The sequence below is a fragment of the Pezoporus flaviventris genome, unplaced genomic scaffold (assembly GCF_033815535.1).
Source record: "Pezoporus flaviventris isolate CSIRO_AGI_PZ_B2104156 unplaced genomic scaffold, CSIRO_AGI_Pfla_v1 ptg000002l, whole genome shotgun sequence".
Classification (NCBI taxonomy): Eukaryota; Metazoa; Chordata; class Aves; order Psittaciformes; family Psittacidae; genus Pezoporus; species Pezoporus flaviventris.
This window is the reverse complement of record NW_026892550.1, coordinates 46,867,963-46,891,201: the sequence shown is the minus strand read 5'-3', so window position 1 is coordinate 46,891,201 and position 23,239 is coordinate 46,867,963. Positions and strand designations below refer to the sequence as shown.

The following is a 23,239-nucleotide window of genomic DNA, read 5'->3' as shown; positions in this document are numbered from 1 at the left end:
CAAGGATGTGGATAATATTTCTTCTTACAGTTAATCCATTCATGCAGAGTACACTGAATAATGTACTTATGTACAATTCCAGCATTCCAAACCCACATTTCTAGGTCTAGAAAATTATAAAGTTCAGAAAAAAATAACTGTAAGTGAACATCAACTACTGCAACATTTCATACTTGAATTTTTTGACAATATCTTTTCTGTATTTTAAATTCGTCTTTAAATGAAATACAAAGAATCCTCATGAAAGAAAAAAATATACACAATAGGCTGTAGGTTAAACAAAGCTGGCTCCTTTTTTTTTCCTTGAGACCTCTCAAATATTTAATCATACCAGTTATAAAAACAGTGCAACTTTTAAGACCAGGGAAATCTTAAGTTTCAACTGGTTAAAATGATATTAATTTCCTAGGAGAAAATTATTAATCATGCTAATGAAGCAAATGAAGCACATTTTCTGAATACCCCGTGCCTACACTCGGGTGGCAGAGTGCTGATGCTTTTTTCTATTCATTTCCACTAGAATCAGGTGCCATCCTTTCCCTCTGTCTGCTGTATACCTTTCCCTGCTCACAAAGCTGTCAGTTGTATTTTAGCCAAGAACACATGAACAGCATAGCAGCAGCAACCCCAGCTCTGACCTAAAACTTGTCAAGGACACTGATTAATCACCTACTCCAGACAGCACTTACGTTCTCCAGTACGGACCATTCCACTGCACTGACTACACAGGGGAAAAATACCATTCGATGCTGCTAGCCCTATGACTATCAGTGTGGACCTGAGGCTTTAGCATATATAAATACAGAAACTATATTTCTGACATAATCTTTGAATATTCAACAAGCATGGAGTAGCTGCAGCCTGCAGAGGGCTGTACTCCGTTCTGCAAACCAGCCTGGCTAAGACTGCTATTACATGTGGAATGAAGCAGAGGGAACAAGATTGAATGAACATTTACAAATATTCAAGTGAGAGCTAATATACATAATGTGGATATTGTACTTCAAAATAGGAAAAGGCAAAGATAAAACTTGTGGTGGAAGCTTTAATCTTGATTTCTGTGTTGTCAGATGTTGCCAAACAACTTGACAGCATTCACAACAGAGGTATTTTTTTTTCAGCAGAAGGGAATAGAAACACATGTATCTCAATAATCCTCTTACAAGAGGCCAGTGAAGTTGCTGTTTATCAGAATGAAGCAGAATTCAGATCTTCTGCCTTTTGAGAAATTCCCATTTGCTGATTCGTTTTCCTCCAGGGACAAAGATTTCAAGCCGTGGTTTTGTTCACAAAAGGCACAATTCTGGCTAACTCCTATTTGGATCCCAATGAAACAAAATCTCACATTTCAGCTTTGTTGCATAAACCCCCCTAATTTACAGTTCTCTCAAACCTAAACTTTCTGTAGTTTTGAAGTACCATTTTGGAGCTTCTTGCCCCACACACCTTTGCAGGCCAGCACTTGTGGCTGACCTGTGTAACTTCAGAGTGAAATGCAGTCACGCGATCACGGAGACAGAATACAAATCTGACCGACAGCTCTCTGCGGTGCATGACAGGAGCTGAATTCCCATGGTGGTATTAAAGCACAGAATGAATATACCTATACACATAAACTTCTATTCAGTCATCAAGGCAAACATCTAATTAAATAATAATAACCCCTTAGGATGTCATTTTGCAGGGTGTATAGAAAGCTTTTTAAATTCAAGGGGCACTATCTGACAAACATCGAAACTTATTCTTTGTACTTATTAAAATAGAATAGTGCAAAGTAATTTCTAAAAGCATTATTAAGCTGGTGCCCAGGAGTGCACGGCAGCAGGAAATGAAACACGAGAAAGCTTAGGGGAAGAAAGAAGAGGTTAGAAATCCCAGCCTCATCTCTTCTTCAGTATGAAGTTTATCTTTCATTACATTGTCATATCAGCTTCAGTTCCATGCCTATTTGCTCAGACAAAGCTTCACCAGGAAAAGCATTAATTCCTCATATGTACCCTGCCACCAGCTTCTTGAGAAAAGCCTCATGATCACGTGTTTGCCTGACACACTCAGCAGACTTTGAATAATTCATCTGGAATTAGAAGAATTACAAAGGTATGACAGCTCTGTAATGAGAGGGTGCCTTTGTTTTAGAATTTTCCTAGTGTTCAGTGCAATCACATCTTGCACTGTAATTAAATGCATCTTGTAAGCTACAAGAAAGAAAAGATGCAGAGCAAGACAGAGAGGAGGCCAATCAAAGGCACAATTTCTGAGGGAGGTGGGAGAACAGAGCCAGCTGTTTCTCCAGGTAATCACAGAAAAGCATGAAAAAGGCAGCAGATCACGCTGATCACTGACATGCAGCTGAACCACAGGTTCATTACAGCTAACACTGATTGCAGATGGAATAAGAAGCAGGAGAAAAAAAAAATCATTAAAAAAAACATCTCAGCAAAGCAGACCTTTGAAAGGCAAGATTTCTTTTTTTTTTTTAATGCCAGTTTCTCTTTTTTTAATGACAACTAAGTGCTGCAAACAGTAATAGAGACTATTGTACAGGTACCCCAGTGAAGGTCATATACAGGAATCATATGGAAGCACTTCAGGTTCCTCAAGAACTTAGATCTGTGGTGGCCAAGTGGCAATCTCAATAGTGAGGCAAATTTAAACCAAAAGTCTGACCCCCATCTTCTGATATATTTGTATCCTTGTGGCAGCTAATCTCAGTAAAAGTATTTACATAAGGAAATATGCACAGATCAATCTTCTTCATTTGGGTGGCAAAGCAAAATTGAAGTCTCACGAAGAAGATAAACCCAGGTGAATTTAGAGAAGCAGCATCCTTCTTTAAGTTAAATCTATCCAACAGGACACTAACTGAAGGGTTCTTGTCCTGTTCCTTAGAAGAGAAGCAGAGTCAATCTAATTGCAATTCTTGGGTAGCATTCCTTATTCAAAGAAATACCTATTGCATACCAACTGCAAGGATAGAAAAATGATAAAAAGTCAAAAAACTACTCATCAAAAGCATTCATCATCTGAAAAAGAAGTTTAACCACAGAAAATTCTTTGTAAAACTACCAACATTACTGAAAAATCCTCCAGTAAAAGCTCATTTCAAACAATACATTTCATTTTAGAAATTAAAGACATTGACTTCCCGTGTTTCATATTCCTTGTACAAAAGCTCTGACCACTTTCATAGTAGTAATAGGATTCAGAATGTCCCACTACTTATGTAAAAGAATTTAACTATCTTCTCTTGAACCATTTTATACTTCTCTCTGATAAGCATTTCCTGCCCGGGTTTGCATGGAGCCAGCTTGACACTGCAAACCTAGACAATGGTACTTCAACGCTTCAGAAGAAATGCTTCTCAGTCCCTCTTATTTCCTCACTCTGAAATTGTACTGCACAATTTAGCAAGTTTCCCCTTATTTTGGTACAATGCAGAAGGCAAAAAGCACTAACTCCTGGCAACCTCCACTGTATCTCACAAACTTGGGCTGGGGCATGAAGGAACAGGTTTAGATCACAAGGCTAAGTGCTTCCACATCATTTTGCTTTCATATAGAATTTGGTGATCTTGAAAGCTGCTTCATCTGGAAAACCTGCACAAAGCTATCAATCTTCTTCTCTAGCAGTCAATCTTCCAGTTAAGTACAGCGGTTCATGTAACTGTGGAAAGAAACTGAGATTTGTCCTAGCCTATTAAGATTTTTACCTATCAGTGATACCTGGCATCCCCTTTCTCTGAGAATTCGTAAGAGCCAGGACAGGGTGTCTCTAAGTATTTCTTTCAGGCTGTTAGTTCAGGTTGTTGCACAGACTGGCACCTCAAACGGTTTCCAGCAAAGTACTCCAGATAAGCTTCACAGAGAAATTTCTGCCCTATGGTATTTCCACCTAAGCAACCATTTTAAGCTCCACCAAGTCTTTTGCAGGTGGATCGGTCCCTTTTGAGCACGCAGCACAGATTTTGGATGCTGCACAAATATATATGTTCCTGTATCCCCAGGTCAGCGCATTATTAAGAACACTCAGAGTTTTGTGGCCACTACCTAGGAAGTCAAATCCCTCATACAAAACAATTCATACCAAGAATACTGTTACGGTCATTTAAAACACTCAACTAATCCTCTGCGAAGCAGAGCACATGCAGGTAAAGGTGCAGGCACCTGAGTTCTTTACGCATCAAAGTAAATGGAGATGTAAATGGTGTCCAGGAGTTTCAAGGTCAGACAGCACCCAAACCAGTGAAGCTAATGCATCTGAGCACTTTTTACTTTTGTATGTTTATCACAACCTAGTTCCAGGTGATAGGTTTGGCTTTTGCATCCTTACAGAGTGAAGTACTTACAGACTTTGCCTTAAAGTGTACACAATTTAGTTAACCTCTGGCTACAACCTGTGCAGGTATTTGCACTTATCTAAGGTTATAACATTCATTTTGCACATCTTTGTAGATAACAAATAAAATATAAGTCACAGACTCTTATTATATTTGTTTCTGATTCATCCTGCCCTGCCCGCACAACAGCTCAGATGCCAGAAAATAATGTACAAGAACTAAGAAAAAGTAGCCAAAAATCAATTAAAAAATAAAAATTGTTGAAAAACAACTCTATTCCTTATAGTGTCTCTCAGTTTGGAGAAAATATGTTGCAAAAGCTTTTATCAGAAACAAGAAGAATAGGTGCTTTGTTAACATACAGTGCAATTAATCAGCCAGTCTTATTCATTTTCTTAATTTGAGTTTGATGTGCATGCCCTGTGTCACTGGTGTTCTTTTGAAAAATATAATACAATTGGGTTAAAGTCAAGTACTTTTTCTAGCCCTACCACATTAATAAAAATGCCAAGGCATCTTTGAGACAAATAATGAGAAAAGTAGGGTTAAAACATATATGGAATAGAAAAAACTGATGGTACAGTGTTTTTCAACAATGCAATCTGCTGATTTGCCATCTTAAAATGAAGTAGCATTTCACCTAGAATTGGGAACAACAGGTGAGATTTTCTTAGTTACAAAATGCACTTGCAAATCAGGTATTTGAGCATTCAGCACGGACAACTAAGTGCCCAGCTAACCACATACACCAGTAAACATCTTACTTGAGTGAATGTAATAATTTCATTAGTTAGCATCAAACAAGGGGAAAGTAAATTAAAACCACAAGCAACAGCATCATAAAATTATCAACTTGATATTCTAGCAATGTGTGGTAGGTATCACCCAGCATCTGTGTGGGGATGGCTTGAAAAATGCCACTACCTTGTTTGGAAATGTAATCTCATTCAGTGTTGTCCTTTTATGTTACTGAAAAACAGAACAACCTTGACTAGAAGAAGAATTAATATCTAAACTGATGGTTACTTGTTAGTTACATTTATATAATAACCTAACTTAAAAATAGCTTCTCTTTTACAGAACTATGCCATGAGAGGATAGTACATTGGACACACATATATTAAATGCAGGGAAGAACTGCAGTTTTTATCTGGCTTTGGAAGACGTAGAGAGAAGCCACAGTACTTCACTGTACCTGGGAACATGTGAGCTGCCAGCACAGTGAGAAAGGGTCTTAAGTGTGTGCCAAGGCAAAAAACCACATTTGGTTGCCCAGGCCTATTCTATTGGCCCTATTCTATTGGCATACTCCTCATTCCTTCAATCCTTATGGATTTTAAAATGGAAAAAAATGAACAGGATTTTATTCTTCATTTGTCTGGGGAGATATTATAGGATGCTACACAGCTTCTCACAAATTGGTGATATATGCCTGACCAAGTTTTCAGGAAAAGCAGCTGTGTGTCTGCATCTGCAACAGAGCCCACGCAAGAGCTATGCAGCTGTGCAGTGCTCTGTGTATAGATACATATCCCTTCTGTGCTCTGTTAAATTAAAAAATTGTATGCAATAGAAGTGCACACATATGGGTTCTTCTTCTGAAAATATGATCCCTTCAGACACAAATGGAGAGCATAATTCCAACTGATGGACATCTACATCAAGTCCAACGTAGTATCTTTGTTGCTGTATGATTCATGTTCAATTTTAGATGGTGTTTAATTTATAAGATGTATATGAGAGTTGAGTAAATACAATGCCAAGAAAATATATTCTCCTTTATCTTAGGTATGACATATCTATGAAGAGTGTATTTTATTGTAGCTGAAGAAGATAAAACCAAAATAATATTTTATCCTGTCTCTTTTAAATGCTGTTTAGCTGTGTTTATTCTTTTTGTTGTATTTCAAGTTATTTAGAGCCCAATAATGCAAGTTCAGTGGGAATCTGAGACCCAGTACAGGCATCTACTTTTGGCAGCTAATAGTTCAGCAGACTTTACCTACACAGGGCACATGCTCATAGCAGAACCTAGGTCTAGCAATGGACGAGCTGAATAAACTGAGAGCTAAAATGCCTGTATGAGCATAAAATATGGCAGGAGCATAATAAAAAATAAATAAATCTACAAATTGAGTATAATATGATAAAGATTAAATCAAAACCACAGTCACATAATGTACATAAAACCTGTCACGGGGTTTTGGAAACATGTCACAGCTTACAGATTTTATAGAGTAGTAATAACTAAAACATACTGAAACACATACAGAATGTGTGCAGTGTAAATCATGAAAGGATACAATAGAATTTGACACAGTAGCTGTCAAAAGGCGTACCATGTAAAACTCTATGGGGACTGAAGAAACTCCACCAGGCCTAGGACCACTGGTAGAAAGAAATTCAAACAAACCTTCTGCAAGTTTCTCTGTTATGTGGGTACAATTTGTTGTTGTTCAGCTAGGAATGGATCTGGATGTTACATAGGGATACGTAAAATAATTCTTGCTCTTATGAGATTTCCCCTCCATGTTATTTGGTTCATGAGATCTGGAACACTCAAGTCAGCTTCCAAATTGGTGGATGCAAATACAGAGCCAAAGTCTACCACTGACTGTTTCCAAAGGATGGCAAATTTGAGCTAATGATTTCTCATGTTGAATGTAGGGGGCAACTAACTCTGAAGATATGAGAAAGGGTGTTGTAGAAAGACAGGGCAAACCATTGCTGGAATGTTCTAGGAAGGTGGAGAAATGGGTGGAAACTCCAGTTGATGAGAGGCTGAATTGGGCGATGCAAGATTTTGATAAGTGGGATGTTAGTTCAGGGGTAGAGGGGCATGGCAAGAAGGGTAGTAAGATCCATCATATACCAAGAATTTACATGATACCGAGTTACATGCTTGGTTGACGTTTTCACTCCAGTAAACTTCACTTTAATTTTGCAAAGCTGCTATTATGTCTCCTAATGTGGAGAGACTTTCAACACCACGGTGCTAAAGGATATATTCAGAAGCACAGTTGTCTAAATCAAGGTCTAAATTATTGGCAGATATGGGAAGAAAAAACAATACCCTGAGTATTTTCCACAACTGTAATTCCAAAATGTATTTTGTATGTCATTATTTTAGACAGAATTTTGATATGAGCTCTTATGATTTACTTTGAGGTTTGTGTACTTTGATTCTCTTCCATGATCTCATACCATGTTTTATTTTTTGTTGTTCTGCTCCCTTTGTTGTGTTCCATCTGCTGCTCACTTTGTTGAATCCAAAGTGATTTCATGATCAAGCTAACCAAGAACACTTTACCATTTAAAGAAAACCATCTCCCTCACTTAGCTTTCAGCACAACTATAGCATGAGCAAAGATGTTCAATTTATTAACAGCATCATCTGGAGGACTGAAAGCATCTTGTAAACATTCATTAACCAATGCTCACATTTTCCTTTTGTGATAGATTATTCCTACCTTTGCTGTTTACACCTGCCTGATCTGCACCTAAATTATTGAGTGTAGTCTCCACACTATGCTGTGAACTGCAACTTTTGGGACTTCAGGAGTGATTCATATAGCAACTTGTGTTTAAAGGCAAGCCTTGAGGAAAATTTTAGCACTTGAGGCCAAAATTTGATTCTGAAGATCCTGATTTTTTCTATGCCAAATTCTGCTTTTGATCAAGCAGTAGCTGTGTGCCGTTCCTCTATAAAGGATGTAAAAGCAGGTGTACTCTCTCACACCAACACTCAATGAAGACCCATGAATGAGGTGACAGGGAACCACTGCCTGTTGAGAGGCCCAGTCCAGTAGATTCCCCATTGCATATCTGTGTCACAGTACAACACAGCCATGCTCAAAACTCCTGCCACACATGAAACAAAGGGCAGATGCTTTCAAATTTGGCTGCGTCATCTTCTGACCACCTGCAACGTAAGAAGGTAGCTGGTGCCATTTCTCCATGCTGCAGGACACACATTATTTTTTAGTGTCTCCCAGAGGTCACAAATTCAAACTGTTTCAGTACCTTGGATCAATCACAAGAAGGTGTCCTGGACATCCATCTCTTATTCAAAAGAATATTCAGGAACTGCAGCCACTGCTTTGTGGAAGATTGATGAGAAATTCTGAGGTTTCATGGGAATTTTTATCCCAGTTAGGGACAAGACTTTCTAATAGGCAGGTGCCATGTCGTGTTTACTCACAGGTTGAGAGCTCTTTCTAGAAAGGTATTTACGTTGGGTTTGGTTGGGGTAGAGTTAATTTTCTTCACAGTACTTGGTATGGGGCCACGTTTTGGGTTTTTGCTGGGAACAGTGTTGATAACACAGGGATGTTGCTGAGCAGTGCTTACACAGAGTCAAGGCACTTTCCGCTTCTCACCACACCCCACCAGTGAGTAGGCTGGGGGTGTGTAAGGAGTTGGGAGGGGACACAACTGGGACAGTTGACACCAACTGACCGTATAATGGCATGCTCAGCATATAAAGGTGGGGGGGAAAGGAGAAAGTGAGGGGACATTTGGAGGGATGGCGTTTGTCTTCCCAAGTAACAATTATGCACAGTGGATCCCTGCTTTCCTGGAGATGGCTGAACACCTGCCAAGTGGTGAACAAATCCCTTGCTCTGCTTTGCTTGTGTGCAAGGTTTTTGTTTTACCTACTGAACTCTCTTTTTCTCACTTTTACCCTTCTGATTCTTTCCCCCATCATACCAGGGTGAAATGAGTGAGGGGCTGCGTGGGGCTTAGTTGCCAGCTGGGGTTACACCACGACAGAATTACAACGAAATCCCATCCTGAGGTCAGAGTGATAAAACAACCAAAGCTTCCACTCTTTGAATGATGTTGTGACCAAAACCCCTTGGTACTTACAGACTTGTATAATACAGCTGTTTATCTACTGTTTTTTTCATTACAGACGCATTGTCTTTTCCACCCATCTTGACACAGTCTCTGGTATTTATATCCCTCCCTCTGTTATATTCAGCAGGGAATAGGGTCTGGTTCATCTGATTAACTAGCCATTCTGCAAACAGCCATAAACACCAATCAACCCCCGTGCAGTGGGAAAGCTTTAGGGCCAGGAATGGTAAATAACCCTCTCCTGCCATTGCAATCTCAGTGAGGGAGTTATGCATTCTATCTAGATTGGCTATTTTATGCAAACTGATAGAAGAATGAAATGTGATTACAGCCTGGTTAAAATGTTTCTTAAAATACTCCACATGGCACTCTAATCCTCGCCTCCTGGGCTATTGAAAAGAAACTGATTTATTGTAGTCACATTTTCAAACTGGACAACTCTGCCACCTAAATCAAATACAGAGACAAAAGCTAGTTGCTGGCAATTTAACTAAAGAGAAGAAAATGGTGGAAAAACCACAATTATCATTACTCTTCAGCCTAAGGAAAGAGTCTGCTTATTTAACACAAGAATTTTTGCTTTATTTTCAGTTGACACTCTTTAAGAAAGCCAGCTTACCTACCTGGCATACCTCCTTTATTGTCCTCCTCTTTCTTCTAAATTTTTAAGCTGATGACTGGAAAGTTCACTCCATCTATATTTCTTTCCAATAATATCACTCAGAAAACATCTCAGTTGCTTGAATCAGGTCAGAAAAGGACAATAGCATGAGGCACCATAATATACTGTTTAGAAAACACGTTACCTTATTTGGCTTTCAAAGAATTTTGTTGCTTATGAAAGGTGCCATGCTAATGCCAGAAAACGAAAAGTTTTCTTATCATTTTCACTTGTCACTGCCTATGCAAGTACACCACTGACACATCCCAGTCTTGCAGGTCTGAGGAACAGGAGAGAGAAAACTATTTTTCTACATCCATCTGACCCTCTACTCAGCTGGGGCTGCCACGTTGCTGAGTATAACCATGCAAAACCTGAAGGAGCCGAACAAACTGTGCAGGTAATGTTTAGAAAAGCTCTTCGGAACTCCCACAGAAGAGGTCAGAGAGACAATGTCAGGAGGCAGAGCCCAAATAATGTCTTCCCAGGCTACTCTCTGGTCCACCCCAGGAGCCATCCACAGCCTGTATTCACAGCCATGACTTGCATGCAGAGTCCCATTTTAGTTCAAAGCACTCCTCTCCTAGATTTCAGAGCCCTGCACAGATATTGGGAAGAAAGCTGTGGGAAACTGCTGAATGGGATTTGAACCCTCCCTGAAATATTCAGTGGGAGTTAAAGCCGCACATTTTCATTTCACACTGCTCTGGAGGAGGCAAGTGGATAAGGCTAGAGAGCAAAGCATCCGCAAGAGGTAAAGATCATGTCCTGACACCAGACCTTAGTGCAGCCTGGCAGCATCCATCTGGAGACTTTCTGCTTCTGATAATTGTCCTTTGAAGAAATAATCCCTTACATCCCAACCTCAGGACTTTGTTGGCATGAGCCTGGTTTAAGCTCACAAAAGTTAAATCATATGTTCTGGCACTCTGCTGAGTAGGACACCAGTTATTTTTGTGTAAGAATTATCCAGTTTGAACCACCAAATCTGGTGCTTCAAACTAGTTCTCTTCCTCCTTTCTCCCTCCTTAAACACAACATAAACATCTTTTTTTCCTCAAAACACTTGGGGTTCAAGAAATTAGTATATTCCAATAAAAAGCAGTTTTACTAGAATATTTCTGACTATGTATAATCAGATGACTGAGGACAATGTCAAAAAGCAGCCAGGATGCATAGGTAAAATTTTGGGTTCCTCTTTTGTATTTGAAAATTAGTCTTTTCCATGCTTTATATCTCTAGATGATATCTTGGACCACACTGGATTTTCTCCTCCTTGTTTTGAGTCTAGGATGACCATAAGGGCGATCATTTGTTTTAGTTAGAGCTTCTGATACTTAGATACTTGATACTTCTAAATGTTAGAGACGTAGGTTGATTCTCCTAAGTATTCTGCCAGTGCTTTTTAGTTTACAACTTAATTTTCCTACAGCATCCTTATTTCTTCACTAGCATTTCATTGTCTACCAATATGCTTGTTAATGCACTGATTACTTAAGGACGATAGTCTAAAAATTTGCTATCAGAGCAGCTGCAGGTTCCCCTTGAGCTATCCTCTTTTTCTCTCCTATTATCTGCATCTATATGAGTATTAGAATTTAAAAATTCTTAATGATTTAATGACGGACTATCAAATGTCTGACAGTGCTACAGATCTACTCACTGCCTTTGCTTGTCTCTAGAATAGACTTTTTTCTTGTTTAGTAACAAGTTATTTACCAGAAATTATATACATCTGTCAAACTTTTAGGAATGATTGGCATAGCAGCTTAAAAAAAAATATGAGATCTCTGTTACTTCTTATACCTCTCTACCATTTTAGACTTGCAGCCTCATAGTCCAGTACGTCTATTCATATCTCTTTTCTGTTGCATATATCCTTTAAACAACCTTACAGTTAATCCCGTAATTTGCATTTCTTAATGCATCTCAATGTATTTGGGTATTATTAAAATATGTTAATACACAAAAATACTAGCTGGAAACATTAAAGCAAGAAAGTGAATACATTACCAAGTTCTGTGCCTAAAGCAAGAGTATGCTCTCCTGTTTCCATCTATCTATCATTAGAGTCTGCATTTCCCCTGATCTGTGATATGTCCCCAGTGCAGCCCACCACACTGTAAGTCTGCAACTGGGCTTCAAAGAGACAGAGTTTTGGAAAGCTTCATCTGATTGCAAATTGAAATTCACAGAATTCATTGCACAGAGAAACAATGTAAGCGGATGGAGATAGCAAAGGGGATGTGTGACTGCACAGAGAGGCAAAGGCTGGAAAGAAGAAATGCTCAGATTGCTGGGGAACAGTTGGAGTAGCTGGTATCCAAACAGAAGGGACAGAGTGTCAAAAGCAGAAAAATGAAAAAGTAAGGGTGAGGGAACAAAGTGAAGAGAGAATTCAGAAGGAAAAGAATGTGCCAAGGTTGCTGTATCTGGGTAGGAGTCTGTGCAGTCCCCAGCATCTTCATGAATCTGGAAATGTTACAGAACCTCTGTAGGACAAACAGTAAGTTAATGGAGATAAAATGGAGAAATAAGAACTCACAGGACCAGAATAACAGCTGCCTAATACCTTTTGTGTCCCCTGTAGCCAAACCAGAATGGTCTAAATGCCAAACAACTCTTCTCTGTCAGGCACTCTACAGAGTTTTTCTTTCTTAGGATAATGAGAAACTAAAATGAGGAATCAAAGCATGGACATATGTCTCTGTTGTGGAAAGCGACATGAGCCACAGAGGGTGTTTGGTGAGGGAGCTGTGGGTTTACTACTGCCTTTGCATGAGTGAGTGAAAAAACCAAGGAGGACAGAAGGAATCGACAAAGGAGGGGATATAATCCGAATTCCTATTTCTCCCTGAGGCAGCAATTTTTGACAGACGTTTTCCACTGATAGTCTTGAAAACAGATATGGAACTAGATTTGGGCACAAAAGAAATTGTGTGGTTGTTAAACTAGTTCAAAACTCTCCTTCGCCCTCCATAGGAAATTTGCTGGAAGAAGTCACCCAAAGAAGTAACAAAAAATAATTCCAGAAGGATGTTTTACTCATCGCAACCTTCTTCCTCATAGGTTGCACAGAAATGGCCCACAATCTCAGATGCCAAAAACGTAACAGGACTTGTTATATCATATTCATTCCAATTCCTGCTAAATCAAAATAAATGACCACTTGCCAAAACGGAATGACATGCAAGCAGCACACCTCCTTTCTGAAGACACCAGGCTTTAACAGAGCAAAGCAGTGAGTGCTGAGCTCAAAGTCACCCTGCAGTGACAAAACCTGAAGTAAAGTACCTGCTACTCAAAAATCCAAACAAGGGTGTACCCCTCCACAAGCTGCCGACATACAAGGTGAGGCTCACTACTCTAGCGTCACAGCACAGCTTGCTCATTCCTCTCCATGTTTTAGTCTTTTAAAGCTGCTGGTCAGACTCTTTTGTCTGAGGTAATGCCACAGACGGAAGAGCCTATGGAGGCAGTACATACAATTTTAGCAATTGCATTAGAAGTAGATTTATGGGTTGAAAGAAGTTTATTATCTAGCAGAGATTTCCCCTATTTCTTTTTCACTATATAATCCAACATGCTTTCACTGTAAGATGCCGCATCAGAACCACTGTCACTCTAGCAGTAGTGCCCATATGACAACTGACATGCAACAAAACTGCCTCCTCAGTACCTCTCTGCCTCAAAGAATCTTCCTGTCCCAAACCCTTCCTGTCCTCTGCAGCTGGTAATCAGAATGGAGAACATAATCTCATTCCAGTTTTGAGAGAGTAATATGCAGCAGAACTTTAATTTTGCTGTGAGTGCATCCATAAGGACATCTCCTGTTTTGCACTCTTTACTAAAGTCTGTATTTGACTCATGAGATGGTTAGTAACAGCACCCATGAGAGCTGTTTCTCTTTCAGACCTCTCCTGAGCTAATGCATAATAAATGCACTTGTCAAATACTAAACACGCAGGAGCCTTTTTTTTTTTTTTAAATGGAATATGACAACAGCATTGCTCTGTTAGATCCAAATATGCAAAAATTAAGCTACTTGTTTGTAGGGGCGAGTTCAGCATCCTTTCCTGTTTATGCTACTCTTTCTAACAAGTGCCTCCCAAATATTGAGTGTGGCCAGCTGAGAAAACTTCAGCAACAAATAATACCAGCAAAAAAATTTCCTTTGAGGATTACTCTGACATACTCATGCTCAGCTTTTACAATCACAGACTGAAAATGCACTCTTTTTCTTAAATTATCACATAACTGTCAGTTTTCTTACTGCCTGCTCTCTTCCAAAATTTCTCATCCCCTAAAATACCAGCTTTAGGAGGGAGCTTGGAATTTCTACAATTCATCACTTGCCAGTGCAAATGAAAGCAACACTCATGCTGCTTAGTATTCAGAAATTTAAAGTTGCTCATATATAAAGCTCGGGATTATGGTATTCAGATGTGATATGGGCACAGAAACAAGCGGGGATACATACTACTCTGGCAGCAATTCCCAAAGCTGCACACTACTATAAAAAAGCACAAGGAGATATAAGGGGGATAAACTAAGCATCGCCAGATACACACTCCTCATATATGTAGCCATAAGCAGTCATTCTGCATTCTGTTGTTCAGCTACACTTGCTATCAGAGCATGGTGTTGTGGTCCTGCCTTCCCCACTTATCAGAACTATCCAAAATTCTCCAGAAAAAAAGAAAGAAAAATAAAAGAAAAAGGGAAACTCCTATTTGCTATTTCTGCAGCTAGAGACAGAGGGATAATGAACACAAAATTAATACTACTTTTTGCATGTGCATGAGGGTTGTTTTAGACTACATGTTTGGTAATACACCACATGCCTTACAGTGGCAGCTAGCCTCACACTTCTACAGATCTGGTTTCCTACCATGAGGCCAGAAATACGTGTGAGGTTTTTCTCGCATGACACCACTCTAAGTAGTCCACTTCTACACAACAGAAACCTCAAGTGAAATCTCCACCAACAAAGGAATCAGTTTTCCTCTGTGGACTGTTTTGCCTTGTTAAAACAACAGGCATGAAGTACTTCGCTTTGCATTTGGACATCAGGATGAAGGGTGGGGACCCCTGTGGGGACTACTCCATCCCATGCTTACTCCTCAAAGGGCTGTTAGCTGTCCTTTTGCAAGCTGAAAAGTATGGATTCAGCTCTCTGCAGAATGCAATTCTACAGGATTCAAGCAAAATTAGTATATTTTGCTATTTCTTTTTACTTATTGCCATTTCTAGTCATGCAATATGATCTTATTTTGGTAGGTACTGTACAAAATAAGCTGCCAAAAAAAACAAATTCCCAGCTTAGGCACTCCCAATCATGCTCTAGAGAAGAAAACTGGCTGTCTAAAATAGGTAGGAAAGAAACGTGAGCACCTAAATTAGGCATCTAAAGCTGCACATGATGGGAGTATAGTTGTAGCCATGACAGTTTAAGGATCTAAGTGAACCAAGGTTTTAAGAAAGAATTACCTTTGAAAGAAAGGATGTATCTGTGGGGGAACCCCTAAATAACCAAGCTTTCAGGCAAACAAACTTCTGAAAAGAAGCAGAAAACTTCAAGATTAGAAAACTGTCTCTGAAATTAATGCAATTACATTAATCAAAGAGGCAATTCAAGAGAAATATGTAGTTGGCACCACTGAAGCTGGAGAAAATGAGAGACAATAAGGACTGACTGCTCAATAAAATCTCTTTTTTTCCTCCCTACTTTTTTATACGGTATCAGACTTTTAAGAACTTTAACTCCCATGCTCATCTTTTGAAGTTAGGCTGTAGCTCTCCTTTGAGGATGAAGGCTGAAAGGTCAGACACAGAGAGGTTGTTTTCTGAGAAAGACTCCTCATCTGATAATGGCTGTGTCAATTAGTTCATTCTTGGATATAGTAGTTCTTTAGTTTTTACTCATGTCACATCTATGATGATATTTAGATGACTACAGCATGAGTTCCTGTCTCCCCTCTTATTTGCTAGCTATAAAGTAAGCCAAATGAAGAGGAAGAAAACATAAAGAAACAACAAGACAGTGCTGCTCAGTTGATGGGTAGTGCTCGTAACACCCCAGAGACCTAGTTGTCAAGGTTTTCGTTAGTGTAATAACAAAGGAGAGTGTTAAGGAGTTTGAAGAAAAGACAAGACTACTGTATTGACAGAAAACTTCATACTTTACAGAAAAATCCTTGGAGAAAGCATTAAGATGCTTGCTTCAAAAAGGAGTTGTACTGGAAGCTCATACAAATGATTTCTAATTCAGAAATGAGAAAGCTACAGGGGGAGTCAGAATCGACCATGAAGGGCCTTAAAACTAAAGGAAACTATTTTTTCTTTTTTTTTTTTTTTTTTTTTCTCCCCAGGAGCGTTTCCAAGAGCACTAAGTGTAAAAAGAGTGCTTTATAATGTCCTGGAAAGTAACACAGCAAACTACTGAAGCGATGGACTGGAGGTTGTATGGGTAAATAATAGACATGTTATGGAAGGTAAATATGCAAACCTTAAATCATAGAATCATAGAATGGTTTGGGTTGGAAGGGACCTTCCAGTCCAGCTCATCCAGTTCCAACCCCCTGCCATGGACAGGGACACCTTCCACTAGACCAGGTTGCTCAAAGCCCCATCCACTCTGGCCTTGAATGTTGCCAGGGATGGGGCAGCCACAGTGTTTCTGGGCAACCTGTGCCAGTGTCTCACCACTCTTACAATGAAGAATAGAAATAGACACGCAAGCTTAAGCAATAGAAAGCTACAGGAAAGAAAAAGATGATGAAGTCAGCTACTGCAGGTTGTATGTTGAACTAAGTTCGTGGTCAGACATGGAAAGACAGTAAAGGAAAGCATATAAATTTAATTTCAGATAAAAGGAGCTCACTTTAGCGGAAGAGAAGCAGAACTGTAAGTTGGCTCCCTGGAGCCATTAGTTGGATTTGTTTGGACTTGACAATATTCAGAGATGAGATACAGATAAAAAGGGCTATGGTCTTGGATGTAGCCCACAAAAATTGGAAAACAGTTCTGGAAAATTCTCCAAAATAATACAGAGATAAGAGAGCAAGCAAGCAAAGACAGTCGTGGAAAGCAGAATGGCATGGCACCGCAGCAGGACATCAGTCAGTGACATCTGAGGCTGTTGAAGTGACTGGCAGGCATATGCAGACTGACGTTTGAACAGAAGTCATGAGCAACTTGGACAGCATTTCAATGAGAGCAAAAGGGGGAAGGTGCATTTGGGAGCATGTAAGATGAAACAGGAGAAGATGAACTCAGATAAAATTTTCAGGAAACTTTGGAGACAAAAGGAATATAGCAGTAGTTGGCTTGCTTAGTAGTTGGGTGAACACATGTCTGTGCAGATCCAATACTCGATATATAGGCTGACTCAAATTTTGACTTACATTTTCATTTGAGTAAAGCCAAACTGCAGAAAATAACTTTTACAGGTGCTCTACTCGAGATAAAACCTGTAAAAACTCTAGAAAGTTAAAGCTGGATCAAACTTTAGCATATGCTTAGGAGTGTTCATGAGGGAGAGCAAGCCTTTTGTTGAGCCTACCTTGAATTCCGAGAAAATGAGGCAGCGGGAAAACAGTTTTACATCTCATTTTTAAAGCTACGCACAGAATCTTCCTCATGCTCTGTAAAATGTCATGTATCAGTTATTATACATCCACACACAGGCCCCCTAACCTAAACAGGCAACTATTAAGCTTTTGATAATGCCTGAAAGTAGCCTCATAGCGCACTTGCAGGGCTTTCTGGTCAGGACTCTATAAAGTTTTGCACTGCTGCAAGCCCTAGATTTGGAAGCAAAGATAAACGGGATTATAGGAAAAAATAAAAATAAATAGCCAGACCATCCATGATAATACAAAGTGAGGACAGTAGGTGCATTTTGTACCCTCAGGCACCTGTCAGCTCCAAGTCATGGACTGTAGAGGAGACAGTAATTGCAAAATAGATAAATTGCACTTTCAGCTGTGGGGCTGAACATGTCAAGGTCTTAAGAATACTGCTGAACCTTATTACTTGTAAAGCAGCAGCAGAACATCTCATCTGCCCAGGAAGCATTACCTCCAGAGGCATAGGGGAACCAGGGAACCAGTGTCTGGGTTGATAATTAGTTTGCTAACCAACAGCTGCAAAGCATAGCTGACCCCCTTGTAGTGAGTTAAAATATAAGGGGAATGGAGTATAACCACAGAATTTTTATGTGCTCTTGTCTTTTTTTTTTGCTTCCTACGCCTTTCTTAGCCACTGTCAAACTGCTATTGGTACAGGTCCAATACGCAAGAAGTCTGTTTCAGTTAGCTCTTGGTTTCAGTGTCGTTTTATTGGCCAACTCCATAGGCAGAAATGTCCACAATGAAGATGTATGGACTTGCACATATTAACGAGGTATTTTTGTGGTGTGATCAGCATATCCGCCACTAAAACATGATTCTAATGGCAAATCTGTGAGTAAATAATTAGTTAATTTTTTGGCACATCTTTTGGCCAACCTTCATGCTGTTGCTGTTGCTGAAAACAAATTAAGAATAACCATGTCCAGTTATTAACAACTTGTTCTAGCACAGAATTGTAAATCATTATTACCCCCTTCTTCCTCAGACAAATCAGCTTAGCAAAGCTTTGTTATGGTCTTTTCATAGGTAGATTAAACAGTCTTATTACTATTACAATATTCTCAGGAAGATAAAAGTGCCATCCCCAGTGTCATAGAATCATATGATTTGGGCTAAGATCATCTGGTTCCAGCCCTCCTGCCATGGGTAGGGACACCTCATGCTAGACCATGTCGCCCAAGTCTCTGTCCAACCTGGCCTTGAACACTGCCAGAGATGGAGCATTTACTACTTCTTCAGGCAATCCATTCCAGTGCCTCATCACCCTCACAGTAAAGAACTTCTATATATCTATCCTGAGCTTCCCCTGTTTAAATTTGAACCTGTTACCCCCTGTCCTACTGCTACAGTCCCTGATAAAGAGATAATGAGACCCTCTCAAGCACCCTTGTGGGCCACCTTCAGATATCAGGAGGCTGCTATGAGGTCTCTTCTCCAGGCTGAACAGCCCCAACTTTCTCAGTCTGTCATCATATGGGAGGTGCCCCAGCCCCCTGATCATCCCCTGATCATGGCCCTCCTCATGTCCAGGGAAAATAAACAGGCGTGGCAGTTGCTAGAATGTTTCCACTGGCAATGAAAGTAGGATCATAACAAAAACAAAATCTCAAGACCAAATTCCTTTTGATATCATGTGCAAGCTGAAGAGGAAATATGAGAGCCTAAGAGGAGTTTCTTTTAATGCACCATCCAGAAGCATTATTTCACCTGACAGCCACTTGCAAGTTTCCTACCGGCTAAATGTTTTGCAGTTAAACAGACAGAGGTTTCAAATGCATTCAGATTCTGACGATGCAGCCTGGGAAAAGAATTTTCCACTTTGTACTGCTAAGAAAAATGCAGACGCTGTAGGCTATGGTATCACGTTCAGAGGAACAAGGTGGGTAGGATAGGGCATTAGGCAATATTATATTCTAGGGAATAAAGAGCAGACAGGGGCACAATGGAAGTGCTTCATTATACTTTAAATGGGAATAGTTCCAAGGATAGGAAAGCCTGTAGTGCTTGTAAAGGATTAAGCAGGGTAATGTGCTTTTCAAGAAGACATAAAGAGGTATGTAATGTGATATGTTTAAGCCTAAATGATTTTTCTTGGAGTCCTCAATGAATGTTTAAGCAGGCATGACTTAGGCCTCTGTAAATCCTCTCTGAATAAATAACTTCCATGAAAATAGAGATTCCTTTGACAGAATGAGATGCATACTTCATAACCTATGCAAAAAAGGAAAATCAATTCGAAAACCACGAAACACTTAGGAATACTAAGGAAAAAAGATAAAAGTGACTATTCTTCATAGTAATCCAAGCATATATAGAAATACATCTACCCTCCCCATCCGGTTTGATTTGGCTGAGGAGGAAAACAACTAAATGCCTCTCTACCTTCAATTCAGATCTTCAGCTGCTTTTTGTTGCCTTTTGAGAAATTTAAGAGACAATAAGTGGCAGAAAATATCTAAAGTGCCTGCACTTTTCAGGCTATCTCCTGTTTAATGTATCTCTGTTCTCTCTTCAGGGTAAATCTACCCAGCTGCTCTCTAACCAGACCTGATGGTGTATACAGCTGTTCACTATGGATGGAATAGGAGCACAGATATGTATGTATGCAGCTGATTTATGAGAAGAACAGAACCAATAAATATCAAAACTTGAAAACTTACAATGAAACGATCTTCCCATCTTATTTCTCTTGCCTGCCCTGCCCTCCTGCCAGGAAAAGCAGGTCAAAGCAGTAGATTGCCTGATGCAAAATGGGACTACAGAATCACTGTCATTTGGCTGTATTGTATTTTCACTCACAGAGGTGCTATTCCCCATGCAGTCACTGGTACAGAGAGCACACAGTCCTGCTGAGCAAGTGGGATGATGCAGTGAGTAAATCAGCAGCTGATCCCACTCCCCTTCCTCCTGTTTATATATACATCACTATTAAACTGCTACATTCCTTAAAATAAAAGCAGTACCACTGTAATTTGTGGAATAAAATCAAGACAACACTGAAGAACTTTTAAGACATTTGGCAAAGCCTCTTCTGTGATGTTTACTTGAAAATCTCATTTAACATTGGAGAGGGTGCAGCAGGGACTATTGTTAAAGAAAACCATGGCTACTGCATCCATAACATCCTTTCTGCACATCTCTCTTCCATGGCGGTCTCTCCTATCACAGTCCCTTCATGGTTATTAGACAGCCTAGTGGAAATCCCTTTCTACAGACTCATTTGGAAGCACTTAAGTCTCAGCCCTCACTTGGCACTCTAGGAACTCCAAGGTAATGGCCTCAGAGAACTTGAATAAACTGCTGTTCAGTCATGCTTTAGTGCTGATTAATGGTAGAAACAAAACAAAGCACAGAGGGAGACCTGTTGGCTCAGCTTGTCCAGTGTTATAATCTGGATAATAGCTCTGATGTGGCCACTTAAATTCATTCAAGACCCTGAAGAACATTACGAAGTAGATAAATAAGCTAAAGGGATTCTTTCTTCTGAAATGTGTATTTTTCTGAAGCACGTCACAGAGATTATAACCTCTGCCTTTTATCAGATACCTTTTTTAAATATTTTTTCTTGTCTAATAATAGCTTTTAATATCACATTCTTCATCCAGCTTTCTTCCCTATCAGCTCAAATGTGATCTCCCAAAAGCTTCTGTTTGAACAGCAAGTGACAAATAATCCTTTTCTGTTGTTTCTTCCTTTAAGGTGAAAGAACGAGAGGAAACTGCACACATAGGTAGAAGTATATGTTCATTAGAATCAGGCCTGAGCTCTCTGATATTTTAAAATTGAAGGGTGGGTGGTTTGCTCACAGGCTGCAGCTTGGCTTTTCAACACCATCATTTCCACTGCTTATTCTTGGGAAGCAGAGGCATGGGAAATTAAATAACTCAGATATTTCTGGTACTGTAGGCTTTAGGACAGCAACTGCCATGTTTCTAGGAGTGAGACATCAAAGACTGTAATCTGAAATTATCTGCCACCATGTTACACTGGTTGAATTTTCAGCTGAAAGCCATTAGTCAGCATAGGTGTGCTTGACATGCTCTGTTTTTTTATTTTTCTGAAATCCTGAGTATAATTTGGGAAGGCAAACCAGAAAGAGGCCAGTTTTTTTTTTAATATATATATACAAAAGGCAAACCTCAGCTTTATCAGCCTCTTCCAAACTGAGCTAAAATATATTTTCTCAAAAAAAGCAATTTCCTCTAGCCAATAAATCTTCAAACTGTCTTTTCTTTTCCTTGCTTTTTCAGCTTATGACTTTATCTAAAGGGGTTTCAAAAGTACGGTTCCCCAAGGCCTCTCTTGCATCTTCTTTCATTCTGTTTAGTCCTTCAGAGGATAAATATGATCTCAGTTATACAGAGGGTGGGTTAGTGATTTTTAAGACTCAAAAAGATCTCTGTTATTTTGTAGTTCTTTTATTATCAAGAGACTATCAATGATTTCATCATTCTTTTTAAGATACTCTTTTCTCTCAGATGTTTGCGTCCAGTGTGAAAACACCAGAAATTATAGGTTTTCCTGGCAAATGGATATTGGTGGAGACAAAAGGCAGTGTTTGGATTTTCAGAAGTTGCTAAGCCAAGCTTAGAACAAGTGAACACATGCTTCATGGATATTTGCTCTAATCAACCTTCAAAGTTTGAAGTTTAAGGTCTAGAAAATATGATATCACTCAGATTTTATTTAAAACTGTCTCTGCAAAAATACAACAGTAGAGAAAAAGTTTGTATACAGTCACTCATAAACCCATATTCACTTTCATACCACACCCTTTCATGGACTAGTGTTCTTATAAAAGCTGTAGATGTCAACCAAAACACTGGGAGGGAACTATTGCATTCACAAATGTGCCTATACAAATTGTCTCTGGCTCTCAATGAGGGTAACTACAGAGGATAGCTGGGAGTCTCTTCTTTAAAGCCAGATCATCTTTTTTTGCCTGACTCTCTCAAAACATACAGGACACAGCGCTCCAACTGAAAGCCAAGATTTTCAGTGCCAGGTGTCTACAAAAGAAAGTTAATCAATGTCTTGTATTAAAAGTGCTTTAAGCTTTGTACAGTACATTGCCACATAACTTCTGGGGTTATAGTCCAGTGATCCTATTCCCATTCTGCATTCTGACAAATGCATTCATCTCTTATACCTATAAATCCTTTTCAGAGCAAACAGTCTAGGTGCTTATATTTTAAAATCTTGTTGAAAGCAACTACATACTGAGAAGTCACAATCCTCTGTGCTGATGCAATCGGCTTGCAGAAATTGGTACCAGGCATGATCACTATCTGGGTGCAAATGCATCCCTTATAGTTAAAAGCAACAACTAAGCAAATGTGGTGTTAAAGCAGATCATCTCCAATGGGAAGACAAAAATAAATCATACCAGTACCTTTTGGATACCTGCAGTTGACTCCAAGACATTGTTCTCTGAACCGTTACTTCTGTTAATCATCCGCCACATTTGGGAATACATGCTGTCCCTCTCAAAAGGATTCATCCCTTTCACTCGGACATGCTCATAGACTGCAGAGTCCAACACAGTGCCGTAAGGAATATCCGTCTGCCTTGAGAGATCCTGGAGAGACCTTAATTGTGGGTGAAGAAAAGAGACACAGGGGACTTGAAGCCACATTTTCAAGAGGCAGGAGCTGCAGGCAAGCAAAGGGCAATACATTGGAAGACAGATGTCAAGCCAGTTTCTAGTTTCTTTTGTTTGATGGTTTGGAATGTTTTTTTTTTCTTTTT

At 39.5% G+C, this 23,239-nt stretch overlaps 1 protein-coding gene across 2 annotated transcripts in view; it reads right to left on the bottom strand.

Moving 5' to 3' along the window:
- Window positions 1-23,239, bottom strand: part of GRID2 (glutamate ionotropic receptor delta type subunit 2) — a 729,516-nt gene that overhangs the window by 76,466 nt on the left and 629,811 nt on the right. For both annotated transcript variants that reach the window (XR_009747555.1, XM_061477352.1), the window contains exon 13: window positions 22,884-23,079. Coding sequence is in view for 1 of the 2 variants with exons in the window: in XM_061477352.1 (XP_061333336.1) it covers window positions 22,884-23,079 (196 nt within the window). In the remaining variant the exon portion in view is untranslated. The remainder of the gene's footprint in view (window positions 1-22,883; window positions 23,080-23,239) is intronic.